Genomic DNA, 20,962 nt, shown 5'->3' on the forward strand with positions numbered 1-20,962 from the left:
CTCCGGCTACTTTCTCAAAAGCATTTGAGAAAGTAGCCGGAGGGCTACGAAACGTGTCAATCGTATTGGTATTGATTCATTTTTAATGGATTGAATAAATATTGGATTTTATGCAATTCCATGCGGTGCTCCATGCGTTACAGATGAACTTTGATTGATGATATCACTGTGAGTAGTTGTACCGGGTGCTCCCTACATATTGTTCTGCTTTGCAATCACAGGAATTCCATGTGTCAGACCCTGAGTGCTCTGAGATATTCATTGAAGGCTTTGGTTAACTCTTCAGTTTCCAGTCATTCTTATTCCTGTGGATTTGATGCTGATCAAACTGGAGCTGTGCGGACGTATATTCATAGCTGATCAATCAGAATTCCATTAATTCAGAGCAACTCATTCTGGCTCGGGCTTGATCAGTTCCAATTTAATTGGATTTATTATTCATTTTATAAATGCCAACGTTGTTCTGGGTCGATCAGAATTAAACAGTCCATCTGTCTTGTCTAAACAGACTTGTACAACCTCAGCTCCTTCTTTAGATTTATTATCTCGACCACATGAATAATTCCTGTATTTGCCATTAATTGCGTCATTTAACAGAAAGTTATAACATACTTGTACATATTGTATTAATGTAATGCTCTGCCACATGACTTTTTAGCCTACACTAATACACTAATTAGTGTGTACCTTTCTGGTGCAGGTGTGGGATCCATTACCTGGAAACCCATTATCCAGAAAGCTCCCAATTACAGGAAGGCCATGCTTGGACTCCAGTTTATCCAAATAATTAAAATTTTTAAAAATAATTAAAATTTTCCTTTGTATTAATAAAACAGTACAATTATATCCCAACTAAAATATAATTGACCCTTATTGGAGGACCAGCTTATTGGATTTATTTAAAGGGATTCTGTCCCTTCGGATGATTTTTATGATGTAGTTTTTATTTCTAAATGACACAGTTTACACTGCAAATAATTGACTGTACAATATAAAATGTCATTCCTGAAGCAGCAAGTGTATTTAGTTGTAATATTGGTGTGTAGGTGCATCTCAGGTCATTTTGCCTGGTCATGTGATTTCAGAAAGAGCCAGCACTTTAGGATGGAACTGCTTTCTGGCAGCCTGTTGTTTCTCCTACTCAATGGAACTGAATGTGTCTCAGTGGGACCTGGATTTTACTATTGAGTGTTGTTCTTAGATCTACCAGGCAGCTGTTATCTTGTGTTAGGGAGCTGCTATCTGGTTACCTTCCCATTGTTCTGTTGTTAGGCTGCTGGGGGGAAAGGGAGGGGGTGATATTAGGGATGCACCGAATCCAGGATTCATTTCAGGATTCGGCCAGGATTCAAATGCATATGCAAATTAGGATTTGGATTTGGTTTGGTATTCGGACAAATCTTAAGTGGAGGATTCGGGGGTTCGCTGATTCCAAAATAGTGGATTTGGTGCATCCCTAGGTGATATCACTGCAACTTGCAGTACAGCAGTAAAGAGCGACTGAAGTTTATCAGAGCACGAGTCACATGACTGGGGGCACCTGGGAAACTGACCTCATCAGTTTGCTCTTTTGAAAAACAGATTTCAGTGTAGAATTCTGCTGGAGCAGCACTATTAACTGATGTGTTTTGAAAAAAAACATGTTTTCCCATGACCGTATCCCTTTAACGTTTTAAATTATTTTCAGGTAGACAAAGTATGGAGATCTAAATTATGGAAAGATCCATTATCCGCAAAAACCCCATTCTGGATAACCGGCTCCATACCTGTATACATATAAATACCCGGCAGCACAACAGCACGCTATAGGGGATCTATGTTCCAAGATTGCAGAGAAATATTACATTTAATATACACTTATCTCTTCATCCTAGAGTATCACCTTTTAATAGCCATGTCTGAAATGAGGCTACTGATATCTAATTCCCAGATAAAGATGGTCTATAGCTTTATTTAGCTCGTTGATTAGAGTGATGACCCTGTGTAATACATTTTGACCCTTGGTTTCCTGGTGCCTCTAAACTGCTGCGCTTCTTTTTTCATCCATTCGATTTTATTTTATCGTTTTTCTCTAGCATTTATATTCTGGTATGTATGTAGCTTATATACAACTACCATTACTTTGTCACAGGGCATATACCTGGACTTTTACTACTTTTCCTATTTGATTTATGGCAGACACTTTCATACCTCCCAACATTTTGGAAGTAAAAAGAGGGAAAAAAAAATTTCCGCACGTAGCGCAGCAACATTTTTGGACCATGCCCCTTTCTGTGGCCACACCCCCTAATTACCATGTTCATTTTACAAAATTTGGCAGGTTATGAAAGTTTAAAAATATTTCTCCTTATCTAAACCGTTTTTGTGTCTCAAAATTGTTACAAAGTATCTTATTTGCACCTGTTAGCTGTTCTGGGCTCTCTGCCAAAAGCCAATTAAGTGAGAAACTTTGTTTCTTTTTCTGGCTGTTCAGTGCAGAGAAAAGAGGGACTTTCCAGTACAAATGAGGGACTGCAGGTTGAGCTGTCAAAAGAGGGACTGTCCCTCTGAAAAAGGGACAGTTAGAAGGTATGCACTTTGCTGTGCAGCTGACAATAGGAGAATATAAAGCAGTATTTCTATTTATGAATAACTTGAGATACGGCAGATTGTGGCTGTCGGACAACTGACTGTGGACATACAACATATATAAGAGTATATAACTCATAGCTCACAGGTTGTCATGTAGAATTAGACAAGCACCTACGTGAGCAGCAGAACTAACACTCACTCTCCCTGGGAATAACGGAGACGCATATAAGTAACAGACGGCCATGCATCACTGATAACAGAAATAACATGTAAGGACGTGGGGAAAATAATATAAACACTGACATATACATTGTACTTGTCTGGAACGCTAATAGGAAGGAGTGCAAACCCTTTCTTCCACAAGCAGTTGATTTCTTGTTATTTCTATGGAAAAGCTGAGTTGCAAATAGGGGAAGGAGCTTTGGATCTTCATACCTTAAGTCTACTAGAAAATCATGTAAACATTTAGGGGCCCATTTACTTAGCTCGAGTGAAGGAATAGAAGAAAAAATACTTTAAATTTCGAAAGGTCGAATATGGCTACTTCGACCATCAAATTGGCTACTTCACCCTTCGACTACTACTACGACTTCGAATAGAACGATTCGAAAGAAAAATCGTTCGACTATTCGACCGTTGATAAAAAATTCTTCAACCCCCTAGTTCACCACCTAAAACTGACCGAGGCCAATGTTAGTCTATAGGGAAGGTCCCCATTGGCTTCCTAACAATTTTCTGATCGAAGGAATATCCTTCGATCGATGGATTGAAATCCTTCGAATTACTCGATTCGAAGGATTTAATCGTTCGATTGAACGATTATTCCTTCGATCGTTCGATCGTAGGAAGTGCGGTAAATCCTTCGACTTCGATATCGAAGTCGAAGGATTTACATTCGCCAGTCGAATATTGAGGGTTAATTAACCCTCGATATTCGACCTTATGTAAATTTGCCCCTAAATAAACCCAACAGGCTGGTTTTGCTTCCAATAAGGATTAATTATATCTTAGTTGGGATCAAGTACAAGTGACTTTTTTATTATTACACAGAAAAAGGAAATCATTTTTTAAAAATGTGGATTATTTGGATGAAATGGAGTCTATGGGAGAGGGCCTTTCCATAATTTGGAGATTTCTGGATAACTGGTTTCTGGATAAAGGATCCCATACCTGTACTACTATCCAGAATGCTCGGGACATGGGGTTTTCCAAAAAAAGGATCTTTCTGTAATTCGGATTTTGATACCTTAAGTCTACTAGAAAATCATGTAAACATGAAATAAAGCCAATAGGCTGGTTTTGCCTCCAATAAGGATTAATTATATTTTAGTTGGGATCAAGTACAAGCGACTGTTTTATTATTACACAGAAAAAGGAAATCATTTAAAAAAATGTGGATTATTTAATTATAATGGAGTCTATGGGAGACGACCATTCTGTAATTCTGGATAATGGGTTTCCGGATAACCTCACTTATCTACAATACCATTAGCTTGTAGCCTTAGCTTAGTGGTACTTGTGGGATATTCTTTATTCTGTTGTGAAGATCTTAGAGGCAGTTGTATCGTGTTGCTATACCCGTGTGTATATAATAACCAAGAGAAACATGTGAAGAACTGACAGTTGCATCATAACAGACATATATTGTCTTTTATCGGCCAGGATAATGTTTTAGATCCCTCTGTAGATGGACTGCTTGTCTGAGCTTTCTATGAATGACAAGTTTATGCAGAACTGGCAGGGAGCTAATAAAAGAGCTGTCAATAACTGACAGGCAGTTGTCTGTGGCCTAATGATAGCTCAATAATTGACCTATAACAGTATAAATATGACGGGCAGTTGTAAAAATCTGTCAGATAGCTGTGCTTAGCAGAGATAGGTGTAAATAAATGACATTTAGTAGAGCAGAATTGACCTGTCGTCAAATAGAAAATGACAGGCAGCAATTAATGCCTAAACGATTGCTCACAATGCACAAAGCACTGCAAAACTGTCAGTTATGTCAAATTAAAGGGGCCGCCATTTAATAAGGAACATATAACGGGCAACAGAAGTTTGGGTAATGCCTTTGATGGCTGTCCCTGTGTGACTCGGGGCAAGGGAAGGTCAGTTACTGTAAATGGTGGGACCACTGGACATGTTTTAGTATCACAATACAAAGCAGATACTTTACCTCCTCCACCTCCAAGCAGAGAACTGTTCGCTGAAAGAGAGAGAGAAAAAAGAGAGAAAGTGAGTGACTGGGTGGGAATAGGGGAAATGTATGTGAAGATACAATTATAAATTGCAACACGTTATATCTATAAATATAAATATATATGTTTCCCTCAAAGCTTCTCGTTGGGATTCATTAGAGTGCGTTACATGTGGTTGCCCTTTGCAGTGAGAGTGATTGGGTCTCTGAGCTTTATCCAGGAAGCTTTTCTCATTTATTTTCCATCTGCATCTCTTAATCCCGACTTCTTCTTCTTCTTCTTCTTCCCACTCTCGTCTGTGTCAGGGGAATAATTAGCCAGGGATCCCCTATTCCCACAACTGGAGGCCACATCATTTGTTAGATTAATACCCAGACCTAAGTAAGATAAAGTGACGAGGGGAACACTAACGAGAGGGTGAGAGAAGGGAGAAGATTCCTTTGCTTGTGAACTGGATCTCTCAACAGGAGACATATAGGGGCACATTTACCTGGGGTCCAATATCGAGGGTTAATTAACCCTCGATATTTGACTGCCGAATTGAAATCCTTCGACTTCGAATACCGAAGTCGAAGGATTTAGCGCAATTCGTTCGATCGAATGATCGAAGGAATAATCTTTCGATCGAACGATTAAATCCTTCGAATCGAACGATTCGAAGGATTTTAATCCATCGATCAAAAAAACCTTGTAAAGCCTATCGGGACCTTCCCCATAGGCTAACATTGGCCTTGGTAGGTTTTAGGTGGCGAACTAGGGGGTTGCAGTTTTTTTTAAAGAGACAGTACTTCCACTATCGAATAGTCAAACGATTTTTAGTTCGAATCGTTCGAAGGTCGTAGTCGAAGGTCGAAGTTTTTTTCCTCTATTCCTTCACTGGAGCTTAGTGAATGGGCCCCATAATGTGCACAGACCTCATTCCAAAATAAAACCCCAAAGGTGAACTCGGAGCCCTGGCTACTGGGGGAGCCTCGGGGAAGACCTGGGTTCAATTCTCGTGTCAGCAACATCTGTCCGTGCCTCAGGCATCACATTTTCTCTAAAAACAAGGGATGTCGCTTTTCCCTCAAACTATACAAAATTACTAGTGGCCTATAAAAAAAAAATAATACAGATGAGCAAATTGTTGTAACTAGCAGTATTACTGAGTCACATGACCTCAAGGTGTTACCATGTAATACACCAACAGAACAGAAGTTGCCTGTGTGTTTTGTCAAATTTGTATTAAATTGATGAAATTTAATTTAACGAACTATTAACAATTTATTTAGCCTTGCTGGCTTAATATGTTAAAGGACAAGTAAAGCCGAACTAAAGAAGTAGGTAGAAATGTTGTACATGATGTTTTGTGCTTCTGTACCAGCCCAAGGCAACCACAGCCCTTTAGCAGTAAAGATCTGTGTCTCCAAAGATGCCCCAGTAGCTCCCCATCTTCTTTTCTGCTGATTCACTGCACATGCTCTGTGCTGCTGTCACTTACTGAGCTTAGGGAGCCACTCACAATATACAGTACACATAGAATAGAAATGTCACAATATAAGGCTGATTAGTCATTAATACACATAATTACTACATGGCAGCACAGAAACCAGTGCAATTAGCATCAGAATTGAATAATCAGCAAACCTGTAGCATCAGCTTATATTACAGCCAGGGAAGCTCATTTTCTGCTGCTGGATAATTAGTGACGAGCCCTAAGCTTAGCTTCTCAACAGCCAATCAGAACCCACTGAGCATGTGAGTGTCACAGACACTTTCCAAGATGGTGACCCCCTGTGACAAGTTTGAAGTCCTGGATCATTGCTGCTATTGACAAGCTCAAACTTTAGCCTCGTGCAATAAGTTCACTATAGAAAATAGGCCATTTTTAGCCACATTCATTTTTAGGGTTTAGTTCTCCTTTAAAGACTTCAAAGCAGAAAACGGTGTAGGTTTGTGGGTGTAGAACCTCAGCAAATTCAGGGGTAAATGAGTGTCAAGGTACCAGGCAGTGATCTAGGTTTTTTTGTGAACTTTTTAATTTACTATATAGGCACCCAAAGCTGTAGCCTTGAGCCCTTGGGAACCCTACATGGTAAACAGGGCCCTGCTGATTGGTTTGCTACTTGGTGGATATTTGACTGGCCCGGCTAGTAAAACACGGCTACGGATCAGGGCCGGATTGACACATTTCCCAGCAATGTACTTGCTAGATTATATTATCCCTTAAAGGGACAGACCCACCAATGCATTTCCGTTTTCCCACCCTGAGTTGTTATCGGCAAATTATGCCACTGCCCCAACCACAAAAAAAGGCAACATTACCTGCTATGGGATGAAATTATAATAATAATAATAATAATTTGCTCAGTAATTGAGCTCTGTCTCTTGGGTGGGATTAAAAATTCAGTGCAAGGTGCTGAGCAGCGATGGAGGGGGCAAATCAGCAATATCTTGTGATCTGCCTGACCTTGACCCTGCCTGACAATCAAATATTCTGCCAAATCCAAAAAGCAGCAATTATATATATATATATATATATATAAAATGTCATAGATGAATCTGTGTTTGAACCAGGGTGCCCTTGTCTTGTTGCAGAATTGCTATTGACTTGGCTCTGTTTAGATTTATACGTTCGGTTGAAGGACACAACCTTTGCACTTGAGGCCCCCCCACAACTACATGTAAATGAACCCTGAAGTAAAGAGCTGGCCGATCCTCGGCTCACCCCACACAAACCCATTAAAAGCTGCTGGCTCGTTTGCTGTTCATCAGACGAATGTCTAATTTGCATGAGGGGTCCCTGGAGACACATGGAGAATGAGCATAGAGAGCCTGACGCGTTCCTGTATATTGAGCCGCATATGAAATGTCTCTAAAGCAGCTTCCAAGCTCTCCCAAACTCAAATAAAGGACACGTGGAACCTATAAATAAAATACATCACTTTTGTAAACTCAAGCCAAGGTCATGCTGAGCCCAATCACACAAGACTTACTAAGAATTCTGAAGTCATTTTGCACCTATAAAGGTAAAGCAGATCATCAAACTCTTTAAATAAAAGCGATTGATCTGTTCTGGCATCACCAGTGTTACTGGGAGCACTTCACTTCCACATAGTGTTATAAGAGAAAATATATTGGGTTGTTGGGCACCTTTTTGGCTGTTTGCTTGCACCACGCGTTTCGCTTAAAGGGAGTCTGCCATGATTTTTATGGTGTAGTTTTTATTTCTAAATTTACTCTGCAAATAATTCCCTGTACAATATAAAATGTCATTCCTGAAGCAGCAAGTGTATTTAGTTGTAATATTGGTGTAGGTGCATCTCAGCTCATTTTGCCTGGTCATGTGATTTCAGAAAGAGCCAGCACTTTAGGATGGAACTGCTTTCTGGCAGCCTGTTGTTTCTCCTACTCAATGTAACTGAATGTGTCTCAGTGGGACCTGGATTTTACTATTGAGTGCTGTTCTTAGATCTACCAGGCAGCTGTTATCTTGTGTTAGGGAGCTGCTATCTGGTTACCTTCCCATTGTTCTGTTGGCTGCTGAGTAGGAGGGGGTAAAAAAAACAATTAGAGAAAAAACATAATGAAGACCAATTGAAAAGTTGCTTAGAAATGTCCATTCTATTACATACTAAAAGTTAAAGGTGAACTACGCCTTTAAAGCGTTCATGTGGGGGCGCCAGTTAGATGGCAACCAGCAATAAGGCTTTGTGCTGAACTTTCCTATCAGTTTGCCATTAGCAAAGGCAGATTTTACAGACTGTTTTGGGTTGATCCAGACATCCAAACCTTAAAATAAGAACTTCATGTGAGTTTTCCTGTTCCTTTGTAACTAATGAGCACTCAGTAAATGGCGGCTGCTGGGCTCACAGTTTGCCTCTCGCGCTCTGCCCTTAATTCATCCGGATTTCTTATGAGCTTTTTTTAATTTTACGTTTTTCTCCTGCCCCCGGTTAATTAGAAGTGACTGAAGTGCTTTATGTGAGCTGGGAAACAAAACCTTCAACATGTAACGGGGTCAGGAGAGGGATTTGTAAATGGGTTTGTATAGAATAGCAATTGTCATTGGGAATAAAGATAAATATATAGGAAGGTCAGTGATCCCAATGTTATTAATAGGGAATAAAGATAAATATATAGGAAGGTCAGTGATCCCAATGTTATTAATAGGGAATAAAGATAAATATATAGGAAGGTCAGTGATCCCAATGTTATTAATAGGGAATAAAGATAAATATATAGGAAGGTCAGTGATCCTAATGTTATTAATAGGGAATAAAGATAAATATATAGGAAGGTCAGTGATCCCAATGTTATTAATAGGGAATAAAGATAAATATATAGGAAGGCCAGTGATCCCAATGTTATTAATAGGGAATAAAGATAAATATATAGGAAGGTCAGTGATCCCAATGTTATTAATAGGGAATAAAGATAAATATATAGGAAGGTCAGTATTTTTTTCCAGAAAAGATGGCAACCCTACGCCCAGCAGCAATCCCAGGGAGCACTGGGGATGTGTACTCCTGTAAGCATCATCCCCAGAGCTCCGACGCATGCTCGCACGGTGCCGGCAGTAGGACCCAGTGGCCCGAAATCTGGGCCTGGAATTGGCAGTTGCTCATAGCATTGTTGATAAATGCAACTGTACTTGATTAGAGACAAGAGGTAAAAGGGCCGAGCATCATCAATGACTTCTCAATGCCACAATAATTATTATTTGATGGGATATACAGTAGAACCCCTATTCGACGTTTTTCAGGGGACCAGAAAAATTGGTGTCAAATCTGGGAAAATCCATTATGCGTTAGATAGTGGTGGGACCACAAAAAATAGAGTAAAATGCTGGCAAACCTAAAATCGGGGTATAGGACTGGGATAAGTTAGACGTTCCCCACCCCCTTTCGCATGCAATGACAACTGGGGTGTGAACAGTGCAGGGAATAGTTAATTTTGCAGCAACTGAGAGGGGAGCACAGGCAGAAGAGGTAAATGCACAGCGCCCCCCACTGTTACACCTCAGCACCTGCCTCTTCTGCGAACCCCTATTTCTGGCCCTGTCAGTGTATGTAAAATTGATGTTTCACTGTACCTGAAAGGTAAAAGCCACTCAACCAAGACCCACACGGAGGAAGTATTGACGCCCCTCATAGAGAGACATTATCCACATTACTTCTCATAGTTCATCGTACCTCGCCCTCCATGCTCACTTTGGGGCACCTCCGCTAAAATACATGCGCCTCTAAATCCAAAGCGAAGCTCACCCCTTTATTACCAATATAATGGAGCTGTTCATTCCACCGATGACCTGAGCATAATAAAATAAAGTCTTTACAACATGAAACAATTTCGCGTTTACATAGACAATCGGAAGAAATGGATTTAAACATCGCGCAAGTGTTTCCGTAGCTCATTTCTCATGTTAGAAGAGATGATTATAGACTGCAGTTCTGTATCCTCAGCGGTGCCATCGAGACGGAGACCCACCACCTATATTATACGTATATATATATATAAAGCCAGACAAGTGCCAGGATATTTATATTCCTCTAATGCCCACACTCACCAGCTTGCTCATGGTTTCCCTGGTATCCGCGTTTAATGCATTTAGGTGTTATCAGCAAAACGGATACCTGCTGGTTTATTAAAGGGAAGTTTAGTACTGGAAAATTAGATTTTTCTTTTATTCTAAACTAGTTATAGTCACGTCTTGTGCTTGAGCAGAGTGTGTTTGCCACGAGATCTGTGGCGCAGCGGATACATTTAAGAGACAAATATTTATTGTTTTAATCAGAAACTCCGCTTTTTTTGTGCATGTGCACTTTTCTCTAGTTTGTGGTCCCCAGGGTTACCATATAAAGTAGTGGGGACCCCTACACCTGTATAGCCAGGTCCCCAGTATGCCAAACCCAAGCCCTGGGCTACTACACCCCTTTGCCCCTCTCTTTTTTGTAGCAGTCCTTACACCTAATTCCATCTACTATTCCCAGTCGTTGGATTCTGGCTCTGTCTCACCCCAAAAAACTGGCCAATGTCAGTGGTCAGAAGTCCATTGGTTGTATCACAAACCTGTAGCCTCAAGACTAGAGTGGGGTTATAAGAAAACAACAATCATAGAATCCTTTTACCTTTTCTCATCTTCCCAGGCCTGAAAGCAATCATAGTAAAGACCATATATCATGCCTTATTTTCCGCTATACAAATAGCTAGAGTCCTACGACTGGAAAAAGCTGCCATGAATAATGTTTATCTAGAAAAATGACTTTTATAAAAAAATTAAAAAAAACCCCGAAATAATATAAATCAATTTGATCATTGATAATCTAATTAACTATACATTAGACATTGATGCCGGGTGGAAATAAAAGTATCCCTTTCATTTTCAGCAGCTACGGATTTAAGCACTTGGAGCTTACGAAAGAGTTTAAAGTTTTTAATGCGATGATCTGACTGAGGGCTCCAAAACTGTCCAGGGGGCTAGTGAAAGCCATCATTTAAGTAAATAGATACAGTATGCTAAGGAGGTTGGTCTGGCTCGTGGTTGGAGCCTGGGGCTTTTCATGAAGAAGTCATGTTTGACTTGGAGAGGACCATGTAAGTGGAGGTTTAGGGCAGAGACAGACGAGAAGATTCTGGGAGATTTTGTCACCCAGCAAAAAATTGTCTCTTCTTCGGGCGACTAATCTCCCTGAACTGCTTCCCCACTGTGGGATGGCACTTGGATCTCTTCGTTTTCCGAAGTTGCCTCACGAGGAAACTTCAGGCGACATCAGAAAACGAAGGCTTTGAGTGCCTTCCCGTCTGCGATTTCGAATCTAGCCGACGGGGGGGGGGCAGTTTGGGGAGATTAGTCGCCCGAAAAAGGTGATTTGTCATGGGCGACATGACAAAATCTTCTCGTCTGTCTCTGCCCTAAGGGTTTGTTGCCCCCCAACTCCTTGGATGTTGCTCCCAGCGGCCTCAAAGCTGGTGATTATTTTTGAATTCCTGGTTTACAGGAAAGTTTAGGTTGTATAAAAACCAGGTGCACTGCCTGTAGGCTACTAATCCACATAGGGGCTTCCAATAGCCAATTACAACCCTTATTTGCCACCTCCCAGGAACATTTTCCATGATTGTGTTGCTCCCCAACTCTTTTTACATCTGAATGTTGCTCAAGGCTGAAAAAAGGTTGGGGACCCCTGATATAAACTATAGTAGTGTTTCTGAAGCATATACACCAGTTTTACCAGTGCAGGGCAACACCGCATTACATTTTTATTACATTAAAACACTCTCAGCCCCCTTTTGGCAACTAACAGGTTAAAAAGCGTCTGCTGTTCTTTAACCCTCTCCCAGCCAAGACCACCAAATCACATTTTCCCACTGCACAACTGTCCCTGATTTATTCTTCTTTAATAGCCCTTTCTCCCTCTAATCTTCCACCTTTTTCTGGCACCATCCTTCTCTCATTTCCCTGTCTCTGCTTTGCCTCCCTCTCCTCCTCCTCCTCCTCCTCCTTCCTCCCTTCACTCCATCGCTCTCCTCCCTGCCCCTCCCCTCTTCCAGCAGCCGTACCACAGCGATCGCTTGCTGCCCCTCATCTCCATTAGCCTCTCTACCAGCATCTGTGGCCCCCGGGGAGGAGGAAGCTTTTGGGGTCTCCCTGACCCACTCTCAGGGGACACACTGCAATGGCCTTGCCTTCCTTGGCTGGATAAGCCTCCAGATATCCCAAAACTTTGCCCCTTGGATTGATCGGCTGCAGGAAGAAGGTGAGTGGAGACTGGGGCAAGAGGGGGAGACTGGGGAAAGAGGGGGAGACTGGGGCAGGAGGCGGAGACTGGGGAAAGAGGGGGAGACTGGGGCAGGAGGCGGAGACTGGGGAAAGAGGGGAGACTGGGGCAGGAGGGGGAGACTGGGGAAAGAGGGGGAGACTGGGGCAAGAGGGGGAGACTGGGGAAAGAGGGGGAGACTGGGGCAGGAGGGGGAGACTGGGGCAGGAGGGGGAGACTGGGGCAAGAGGGGGAGACTGGGGCAAGAGGGGGAAACTGGGGCAAGAGGGGGAGACTGGGGAAAGAGTGGGAGACTGGGGGAGCTTGGCTTTAGAAGGAGGGAAAGGCATTGTACCGTTTGGCATCCAAAGTGCAGAAGGAGTGAGTCCTAATTGCAGTGTGTCCGTATAGAGAAATATAAATATAGGTGACTGTGAGTGTATTTACATGTGGCCGTATATAAGTGCCAGTGGGTAAGTGATTGAGGGAATAGCAACTATAGGTGTAGTTTACTGCTGATAAACCACAGGGCACCTACTCTAACCTCTTACTATATGTCTGCGCTGTGGTGTAATTCTTGCACTGGATGTGACCAAGTCTATGTATCATAGTGTTACACTGTGTGTGTGTGTTTGTGTGTGTGTGTGTGACCCATGAGCAGATTTATCATCTATACACAACACGTCTCGCTATAGCTATGGAGTGTCAGTGCATTTTATATCAGCCGTGTGAAATTTAACCCCTATTCACCCTGCCAGATGGAAACACTTTGTGCCCCGTTTGTGCGTTGGTCTCAGCGGCGGCATCTTTGCTGTGTGTTCTTGTGTCATGTTCAATATAAACACCGATGATAAATACGATGAGTCATTGGTGAGTTATTGCCAAATCTTTTTCCTACCGAGTCAATATAGTTTGTGGGGCAGTTGGTTTTCGGTCGGTGTTGGTCGTAGTTGGTGGGACAACTCATTATCACACTGAGATACTAAGGGCTCTTACACACGGGCGTTCCGACCTGCGCTCCCCTGCGTTCCGTTTTTTGGCGTTCAGCCGCAGGGGAGCGCAGGAATAGACGCAAGTCATTATTTGAAATGGGGCTGTACTCACTCAGGCGCGTGTAGGCGCCGAACGCAGGAAAAATGCAGCATGTTGCGTCTGAACCTGCGTTCGGCGCCTACACGCGCCTGAGTGAGTACAGGCCCATTTCAAATAATGACTTGCGTCTATTCCTGCGCTCCCCTGCGGCTGAACGCCAAAAAACGGAACGCAGGGGAGCGCAGGTCGGAACGGCCGTGTGTAAGAGCCCTAATGCTTGTGGCTTTTTCTTGGTGTTCACACATTTAATAAGAATTAATCATTATACCTCTGCCCTAACAGGTTGTGACTACACTTTAGGCTACTGATAAGAGTAAAATGTAGAATGTTGGGTAAATGTTTCCATGGGTCATTACTCGCTCACTCATACCTCCCAACATTTTGGAAGTAAAAAGTGGGACAAAAAAATTTTTTTATGCACGTAGCGCAGCAAATTTTTTGACCACACCCCCTAATTACCATGTTTGTTTTACAAAATTTGGCAGGTTATGAAAGTTTGAAAATATTTCTCCTTATCTAAACTGTGTTTTTGTGTCTCAAAATTGTTACAAAGTATCTTATTTGCACCTGTTAGCTGTTCTGGACTCTCTGCTAAAAGCCAATTAAGTGAGAAACTTTGTTTCTTTTTCTGGCTGTTCAGTGCAGAGAAAAGAGGGACTTTCCAGTACAAATGAGGGACTGCGGGTTGAGCTGTCAAAAGAGGGACTGTCCCTCTGAAAAAGGGACAGTGGGGAGGTATGGCTCACCTGTTGACTAATATTCTCATCAGGGGAACAAGATGAAACACCAGCGTGATGCCATTGTATTGACATTGTTACAATGGAGTGATGATCGTGGATACTGGGAATATACTGAGTTTCTCTCACTCCTGTTCTCACCTGCAAACACTGTGTGTATCTCTTGCCTGACAATGTTATAAATAAATAGCAATAGATTTAATTAGTGCTGAGTTAATTGCACACACATTACTGGGCTTCACTCTGCCTGACCTTAGTTACTCAGAGCCTGAGCCATTGCAATGAGTGATGGGCGACAGGAGAATTATATACGACTTGTTACTACTCAAAGGGCCACGGTTAAATGTTCCGCTGGTGATGGGGAAATTCAAAACATTTAGAAACTAATGGAAATGTGTGAGCTCCCTGCTGAGAATAACTGGTGTAAAACTAGTATGGTAAACCTTAAAGCAGAGATCCCCAACCAGTAGCTCGTGAGTAACATATTACTCACCAACCCCTTGGATGTTGCTCCCAGTGGCCTCAAAGCAGGTGATTATTTTTGAATTCCAGGCTTGGAGGCAAGTTTTGGTTGCATAAAAACCAGGTGTACTGCCAAACAGAGTCTCAATGTAGGTTGACAATCCACATAGGGGCTACTAAATGGCCAATCACAGCCCTTATTTGGCACCCCATGAAAATTTTTAATGCTCCCCAGCTCCTTTTACTTCTGGATGTTGCTCACAGCTGAAAAAGGTTGGGATCCTTGCCTTAAAGGTATTGTTAAACTACAATACTCACCACCTATGCTGCCCATAAGGGTCAATGCACACACTCAGATTCGGGGAGATTATTCGCCCGGCGACAAATCTCCTCTTCTTCGGGGCAACTAATCTCCCCGAACTGCCTTCCCGCCGGCTAGAATGTAAATCCCCGTCGGGACGGCACTCGGACTGCTTCGTTTTCTGAAGTCGCCAAAAGTTGCCTCACAAGGAAAGGAAAACTAAGTGCTCCGAGTGCCATTTAGATTCTAGCCGGTGGGGAGGCAGTTCGGGGAGATTAGTCGCCATGAAGAAGAAGAGATTTGTCGCTGGGCAACTAATCTCCCCGAATCTGAGCGTGTCTCTGCCCTAAAGGTATTGTTAAACTACAATGCTCACCACCTATTCTGCCCATTCACAAGGTCAAACAACAAAGGCAAATGAATGCTGTTGGGGGGTGAGGACCACATCCACAAGCTCATACAGTCTTCATCAGTGGTGTGACTAGAGATTACTGGGCCCCACAGCCAATTATTATTTTTCAGGCCCCCCAAAATGTCTACAGGTTGACTTGTTTTATCAGTGTTTATTGAAACTGTAGTTACCCCCCTGGTCTTCACCCCTATGATATTTGTAAACCTGCCCAGTCAATATCTCCATTTGATCTGAGTATATAAATATATATATCTGAGGACTTCCTGATGAAACGTTGAATAAATCCACATTTTTTTGCTTCACAAGACCTATGAGTGCGGGCTTTTTGTTGTTTATATATATATATATATATATATATATATATATATATATATATATATATATATATATATATATATATATATATATATTCTGTATTTCAGATGAAGAGGCAGCAGTTTGTGTGGAATAAACACAGGCAAAGATAACAGTTTGGGGCAAGAAGAGATAAGATGAGGGAGTCAGACAGGGAGAGAGTTAAATCAGCTGGAGAAAAGAACAACAGAAGGGAGAGAGAAAACTGGGGAATAAATGAAAAAACACTCGTCTTCTTAGGGCAGAGACAGACGCGAAGATTCAGGGAGATTTAGTCGCCCGGCACCTAATCGACTTTTAATAAGTGATGTGATCTTACAATCTTACAATTACCTGTGACCTCTATCTTTATTATACTCATTACAATTAAAAAATCAAGTTTATTCCTCACTTTTCACCTGGTGTCTGTTGCTTTGTGCCCGGTCGGCTTAAGGGCTTTTACTCACACGCGTTTTTACCTGCGCTCCCCTGCGTTCCGTTTTTCGGCGTTCAGCCGCAGGGGAGCGCAGGAATAGACACATTTCATTATTTCAAATGCGGCTTTACTTACACAGGCGCATGTAGGCGCCGAACGCAGGTTGAGACGCGACATGCTGCATTTTTCCTGCGTTCAGCACCTACACGCGCCTGTGTGAGTACAGCCCCATTTGAAATAATGAAATGCGTCTATTCCTGCGCTCACCTGCGTCTGAATGCTGAAAAATGGAACGCAGGGGAGCGCAGGTAAAAACGCGCGTGAGTAAGACCCTTAGGGAGAGACAAAAAGGTCATTTGCTCTGGGCCCCAAACATGGAATAAACCACTTAAGGGCAGAGACAGGCGGAAAGATTCGGGGAGATTTAGTCGCCTGGCGACTAATCACTTCTTCTTTGGGCCACTAATCTCCCTGAAAAGCCTTCCACCGGCTAGAATGTAAATCGTCGGCAGGATGGCACCCGGAGCGCTTCGTTTTGCCTCACAAGGAAACTTTGGGTGACTTCAGAAAATGAAGCTCTCCGAGTGCCACCCCACCGGCGATTTATGCCCATTCTAGCCGGCGAGAAGGCTTTTAGGGGAGATTAGTCGCCCAAAGAAGAAGTGATTAGTCGCCAGGCGATTAAACCCCCCCAAATCTTTGCGTCTGTTTCTGCCCTTAAGTGGTTTATTGAATGTTTGGGGCCCAGAGCAAATGACCTTTTTGTCTCTCCCTAAGGGTCTTACTCACGCGCGTTTTTACCTGCGCTCCCCTGCGTTCCGTTTTTCGGCGTTCAGCCACAGGGGAGCACAGGAATAGACGCACAAAGGGTCGAATATCGAGGGTTAATTAACCCTCGATATTCGATTGGGAATTAAAATCCTTCGACTTCGAATATCGAAGTCGAAGGATTAACGCTAGCGTTCGGCGCTTCGCGGCTTAGTGAATTTGCCCCAAAGTGAGGAATAAAGTTGATTTTTGAATTGTAATGAATATAATAAAGATAGAGGTCACAGGTGAAACCCGCTGTCATAATTGTAAGATCACATCACTTATTAAAAGCCTAATTACTTGCTACATTATAATGGCGCTGACCGCTTGATCCTTGTGGTTATGCAGAGGAGACAGAGGCCCTTTTGTTTGAGAAGAGTATATTACATATATATATATATACAGATCTATTGCTACTACATTTGAAAACAGACTCGTACCTAGTTCTTTCCTCTATTCACACAACATGTAGTCAATGTTTGCGGGTGGGTTGCATCGCATATCTGGTAAATGCAAGTGAGAAATGCCCATTAACAGTCGTCATTCTCTTTAGTCTCCTCTTTATTTGGGGAGCCTGCGTTTGACATTATCTGAACCATTATGTCTGCGTATATATATATAATACACAAAAACCATGAATATCCTGTAAATTATATCCTTATAAACGGTGAGTTCTGATGTCATCAGTTATAAACGGTGAGTTCTGATGTCATTTCTGTCACATGACTCACTGAAACTTGTGTATTATAATAAATAAAGTACCCCCAGTTGTAAAATATGAGGATATTAGAAGTTACCTCGGAGTTCCATGACCTGTATAAAAACACTCGGCCTTCGGCCTCGTACTTTTATATGGTCATGAAACTCCTCGGTGACTTATAATATCCTTATATTTTACAAGAGGGGGTACTTTATTCACTATATATATATATATATATATATTTATACAGTATCAGCACTTACTACTGAATCTAAAGCCGAGGGCCATTACCTACACAATTAACCTAAGCCAAGTGTTAGTGATCATGCCCAAGGTGTCATCAAGGGATTACGTTGCATTAACAACACACTTTAGCCTGACGCATTTCTTGACCAGGTCACGATCGGTATTTATAGCCACGTGCCTATGTATCAGCCCAATGCTTGTATTTCATTAATTGTATTTAATTATTTGGGATGAAGATGAGATTTTAAGAGTGAAGGAAAGACGCTCTTGTTTCCTATTTTGTTCTAGTGAAGCCCCTCCAGCAACGGGTTTGTGCAGTTTGGCAAGTGCACCTTATTTATTAAAAAAGTTAACTTTAAGGGGCCGATTCACAAAGGGTCGAATATTGAGGGTTAATTAACCCTCGATATTCGATTGGGAATTAAAACCCTTCGACTTCGCATATCGAAGTCGAAGGATTTTAGCGCAAATAGTGCGATCGAACGATCAAAGGATTATTCCTTCGATTGAACGATAAAATCCTTAGAATCGAAGGATTTTAATCCAACGATCGAAGGAATATCCTTCGATCAAAAAAACTTAGGAAAGCCTATGGGGACCTTCCCCATAGGCTAACATTGACTTCGGTAGCTTTTATCTGCCGAAGTAGGGGGTCGAAGTTTTTTTTAAAGAGACAGTACTTCGACTATCGAATGGTCGAATAGTCTAACTATTTTAAGTTCGAATAGTTCGATTCAAAGTCGTAGTCAAAGGTCGTAGTAGCCCATTCGATGATCGAAGTAGCCCAAAAAACACTTCGAAATTTGAAGTTTTTTTACTTCGAATCCTTCACTCGAAGTTAGTGCATCGGCCCCCTAGTATTTGATAGAATGGCCAATTCTAAGCAACGTTTCATGTGGTCTTCATTATTTATTCTTTATAGTCTTCACATTATTTGCTTTTTTCCTATCCAGCTTTCAAACGGGGGTCACTGACCCCATCTAAAAAAAAAAACCAAAAACAAATGCTCTGTAAGGCTACATCTTTTTTTATTATGATTTCTACTTTTTATTACTAATCTTTATATTCATATTCCAGTCCCTTGTACAAATCTATGCATGGCGGCTACGGTAATTCGGATCACATTGCTGAAAAATGGAGAGCTGCTGAATAAAAAACACGAATAAAAAATGAAAACCAATGGCAAATTGTCTGACAATAACACTCGACATCAGGAGAGTCACGTTGTCCCGATATGATCTACAGCCATAAAATCATTGTTCCAATTCCATGGGGAATTCCACGCTGACTCCTTCTAAAAAAACAAATGCTCTGTAAGGCTACAAATGTATTGTTATTACTACTTTTTATTCCTCCTCTTTCTATTCAGGCCTCTCCTATTCATATTCCAGTCTCTTATTCAAATCAATGCATGGTTGCTAGGGGAATTTGGACCCTAGTTACCAGATTGCTTAAAATGCAATTTGAAGAGCTGCTGAATAAAAAGCTAAATAACCCAAAACCCTTAAATAATAAAAAATGAAAACCAATGGCAAATTGTCTCAGAATATCCCTCTCTACGTCCTACTAACCCCTAATAACCCCTTTAATATACCATTAATCTCATTGAAATGTTCTAAATCTTATAATATCTATATGTTTGTTATCCATTCCAAGTAGATTTTATAGCCCTATAGGTAAATTTCTCTACTTCTTTTCATATCACACTGAATTTCTTGAAATTTTCGAAAGCTTTTCTCATAGCCATAACGTGTCCGTAATCATTGGTAATTATGTGAAGATAATTGTCATTATGTGTAAGTAAATATGAAAAGGCCACAAATATATAAGTAAAGGTGGCCATAGACGCAAAGATCCGCTCATTTGGCGACATCGCCAAACGAGCGGATCTTTCCCTGATATGCCATTAACGAGCATGGCTATATCGGGGGTAATCTGAACGTTCGGCCGTATGGCGCAATGGGCTCCGGCGGGATCGGTCGGGTCAAAATCAAACCTGTCCAAACGACCGATCTCTGACGGACGCGACACACGATCCGAAAATCGTACGAATCAAGGATAGGATCTGTGCGTCTATGGCCACCTTAAGGCCTAATCGCTGGCCATAACCGTAGTCTTGCCGAGGATTAAAGGTCTTTCCATTCCCTATACCAGACTTATTCCTCGGCACTTTACAAAGATTATACATTATTTATGTCAGTCCCTCACAGTCGACGGATATAGAGGCTCATTTTCAAGGAGGTTTTTTTTTTGCTCTGCCGTAAGTTTCCTTTAGTTACAGTTTCCACACAAGGAGGGGTGATAGAGCTCTTGGGTGTTAGAGCTCAGCTGTGTTACTATGAGAGCAGCACCCCCCGAGATCAGCTCCCAGGAGCCCGTAACTATAGTAGTGGGAACAGCAATGGGAGAAGGAGACTGGAGTGTGTGAGCTCAGAAATAGACACAATATAGAGAAGTAGAACCAAGGGCCAACTCTAAGGGGCACATTTATCAAGGGTCAAATTGAAAATTCGAAGTAAAAAAAAATACAATATTTTCGTGTGCTTCGACTAGGGAGTAGTCCAAATTCGAATCGAAATTTGAAAAAAATTAGAAAATTTTAATATCAAAATTGATCATGTTTCTTCACAACTTTGACTTTGACCATTCACCATCTAAAACCTGCCGAATTGCTGTTTTAACCCATGGGGGACCTTCTAGAATCCATTTGGAGTAAATTGGTGGATTTTGAAAAATGAAAGTTTTTTTTTTTTTTTAAATACTTTGAATCGAATTCAATCGAATACGATTTTACTTCGTTTCGAATATAGCCTATTCACCCGCAGAAAAAAACTTTGATTTTTCAAATAAATTTAAAAAAAAACTCCCATTACTTTGGAATCCGACCCTTGATAAATCTGCCCCTAAGTGTTATTGATTTGACTATCATTT

The 20,962-nt window shown here is 41.6% G+C and overlaps 2 protein-coding genes across 5 annotated transcripts in view; one reads left to right on the forward strand and one right to left on the reverse strand.

Annotated features, from left to right (window-relative positions):
• Positions 1–20,962, forward strand: part of flrt1.S (fibronectin leucine rich transmembrane protein 1 S homeolog) — a 143,866-nt gene that overhangs the window by 25,064 nt on the left and 97,840 nt on the right. The window contains exon 1 of one of the 2 annotated variants that reach the window (XM_041591325.1): positions 12,262–12,502. The exons of the other annotated variant lie outside the window; for it this stretch is intronic. The gene's annotated coding sequence lies outside the window, so the exon portion shown is untranslated. Of the gene's footprint in view, positions 1–12,261; positions 12,503–20,962 lie in introns of those variants that run through there. 2 annotated transcript variants of the gene reach the window in all.
• macrod1.S (MACRO domain containing 1 S homeolog) overlaps positions 1–20,962 on the reverse strand; it is a 220,259-nt gene that overhangs the window by 16,856 nt on the left and 182,441 nt on the right. For all 3 annotated transcript variants that reach the window (XM_041560764.1, XM_041560765.1, XM_018260040.2), the window contains exon 4: positions 4,745–4,774. In XM_041560764.1, the coding sequence (XP_041416698.1) occupies positions 4,745–4,774 (30 nt within the window). The remainder of the gene's footprint in view (positions 1–4,744; positions 4,775–20,962) is intronic.

This window comes from Xenopus laevis, chromosome 4S (assembly GCF_017654675.1).
Source record: "Xenopus laevis strain J_2021 chromosome 4S, Xenopus_laevis_v10.1, whole genome shotgun sequence".
NCBI classification, from domain to species: Eukaryota; Metazoa; Chordata; class Amphibia; order Anura; family Pipidae; genus Xenopus; species Xenopus laevis.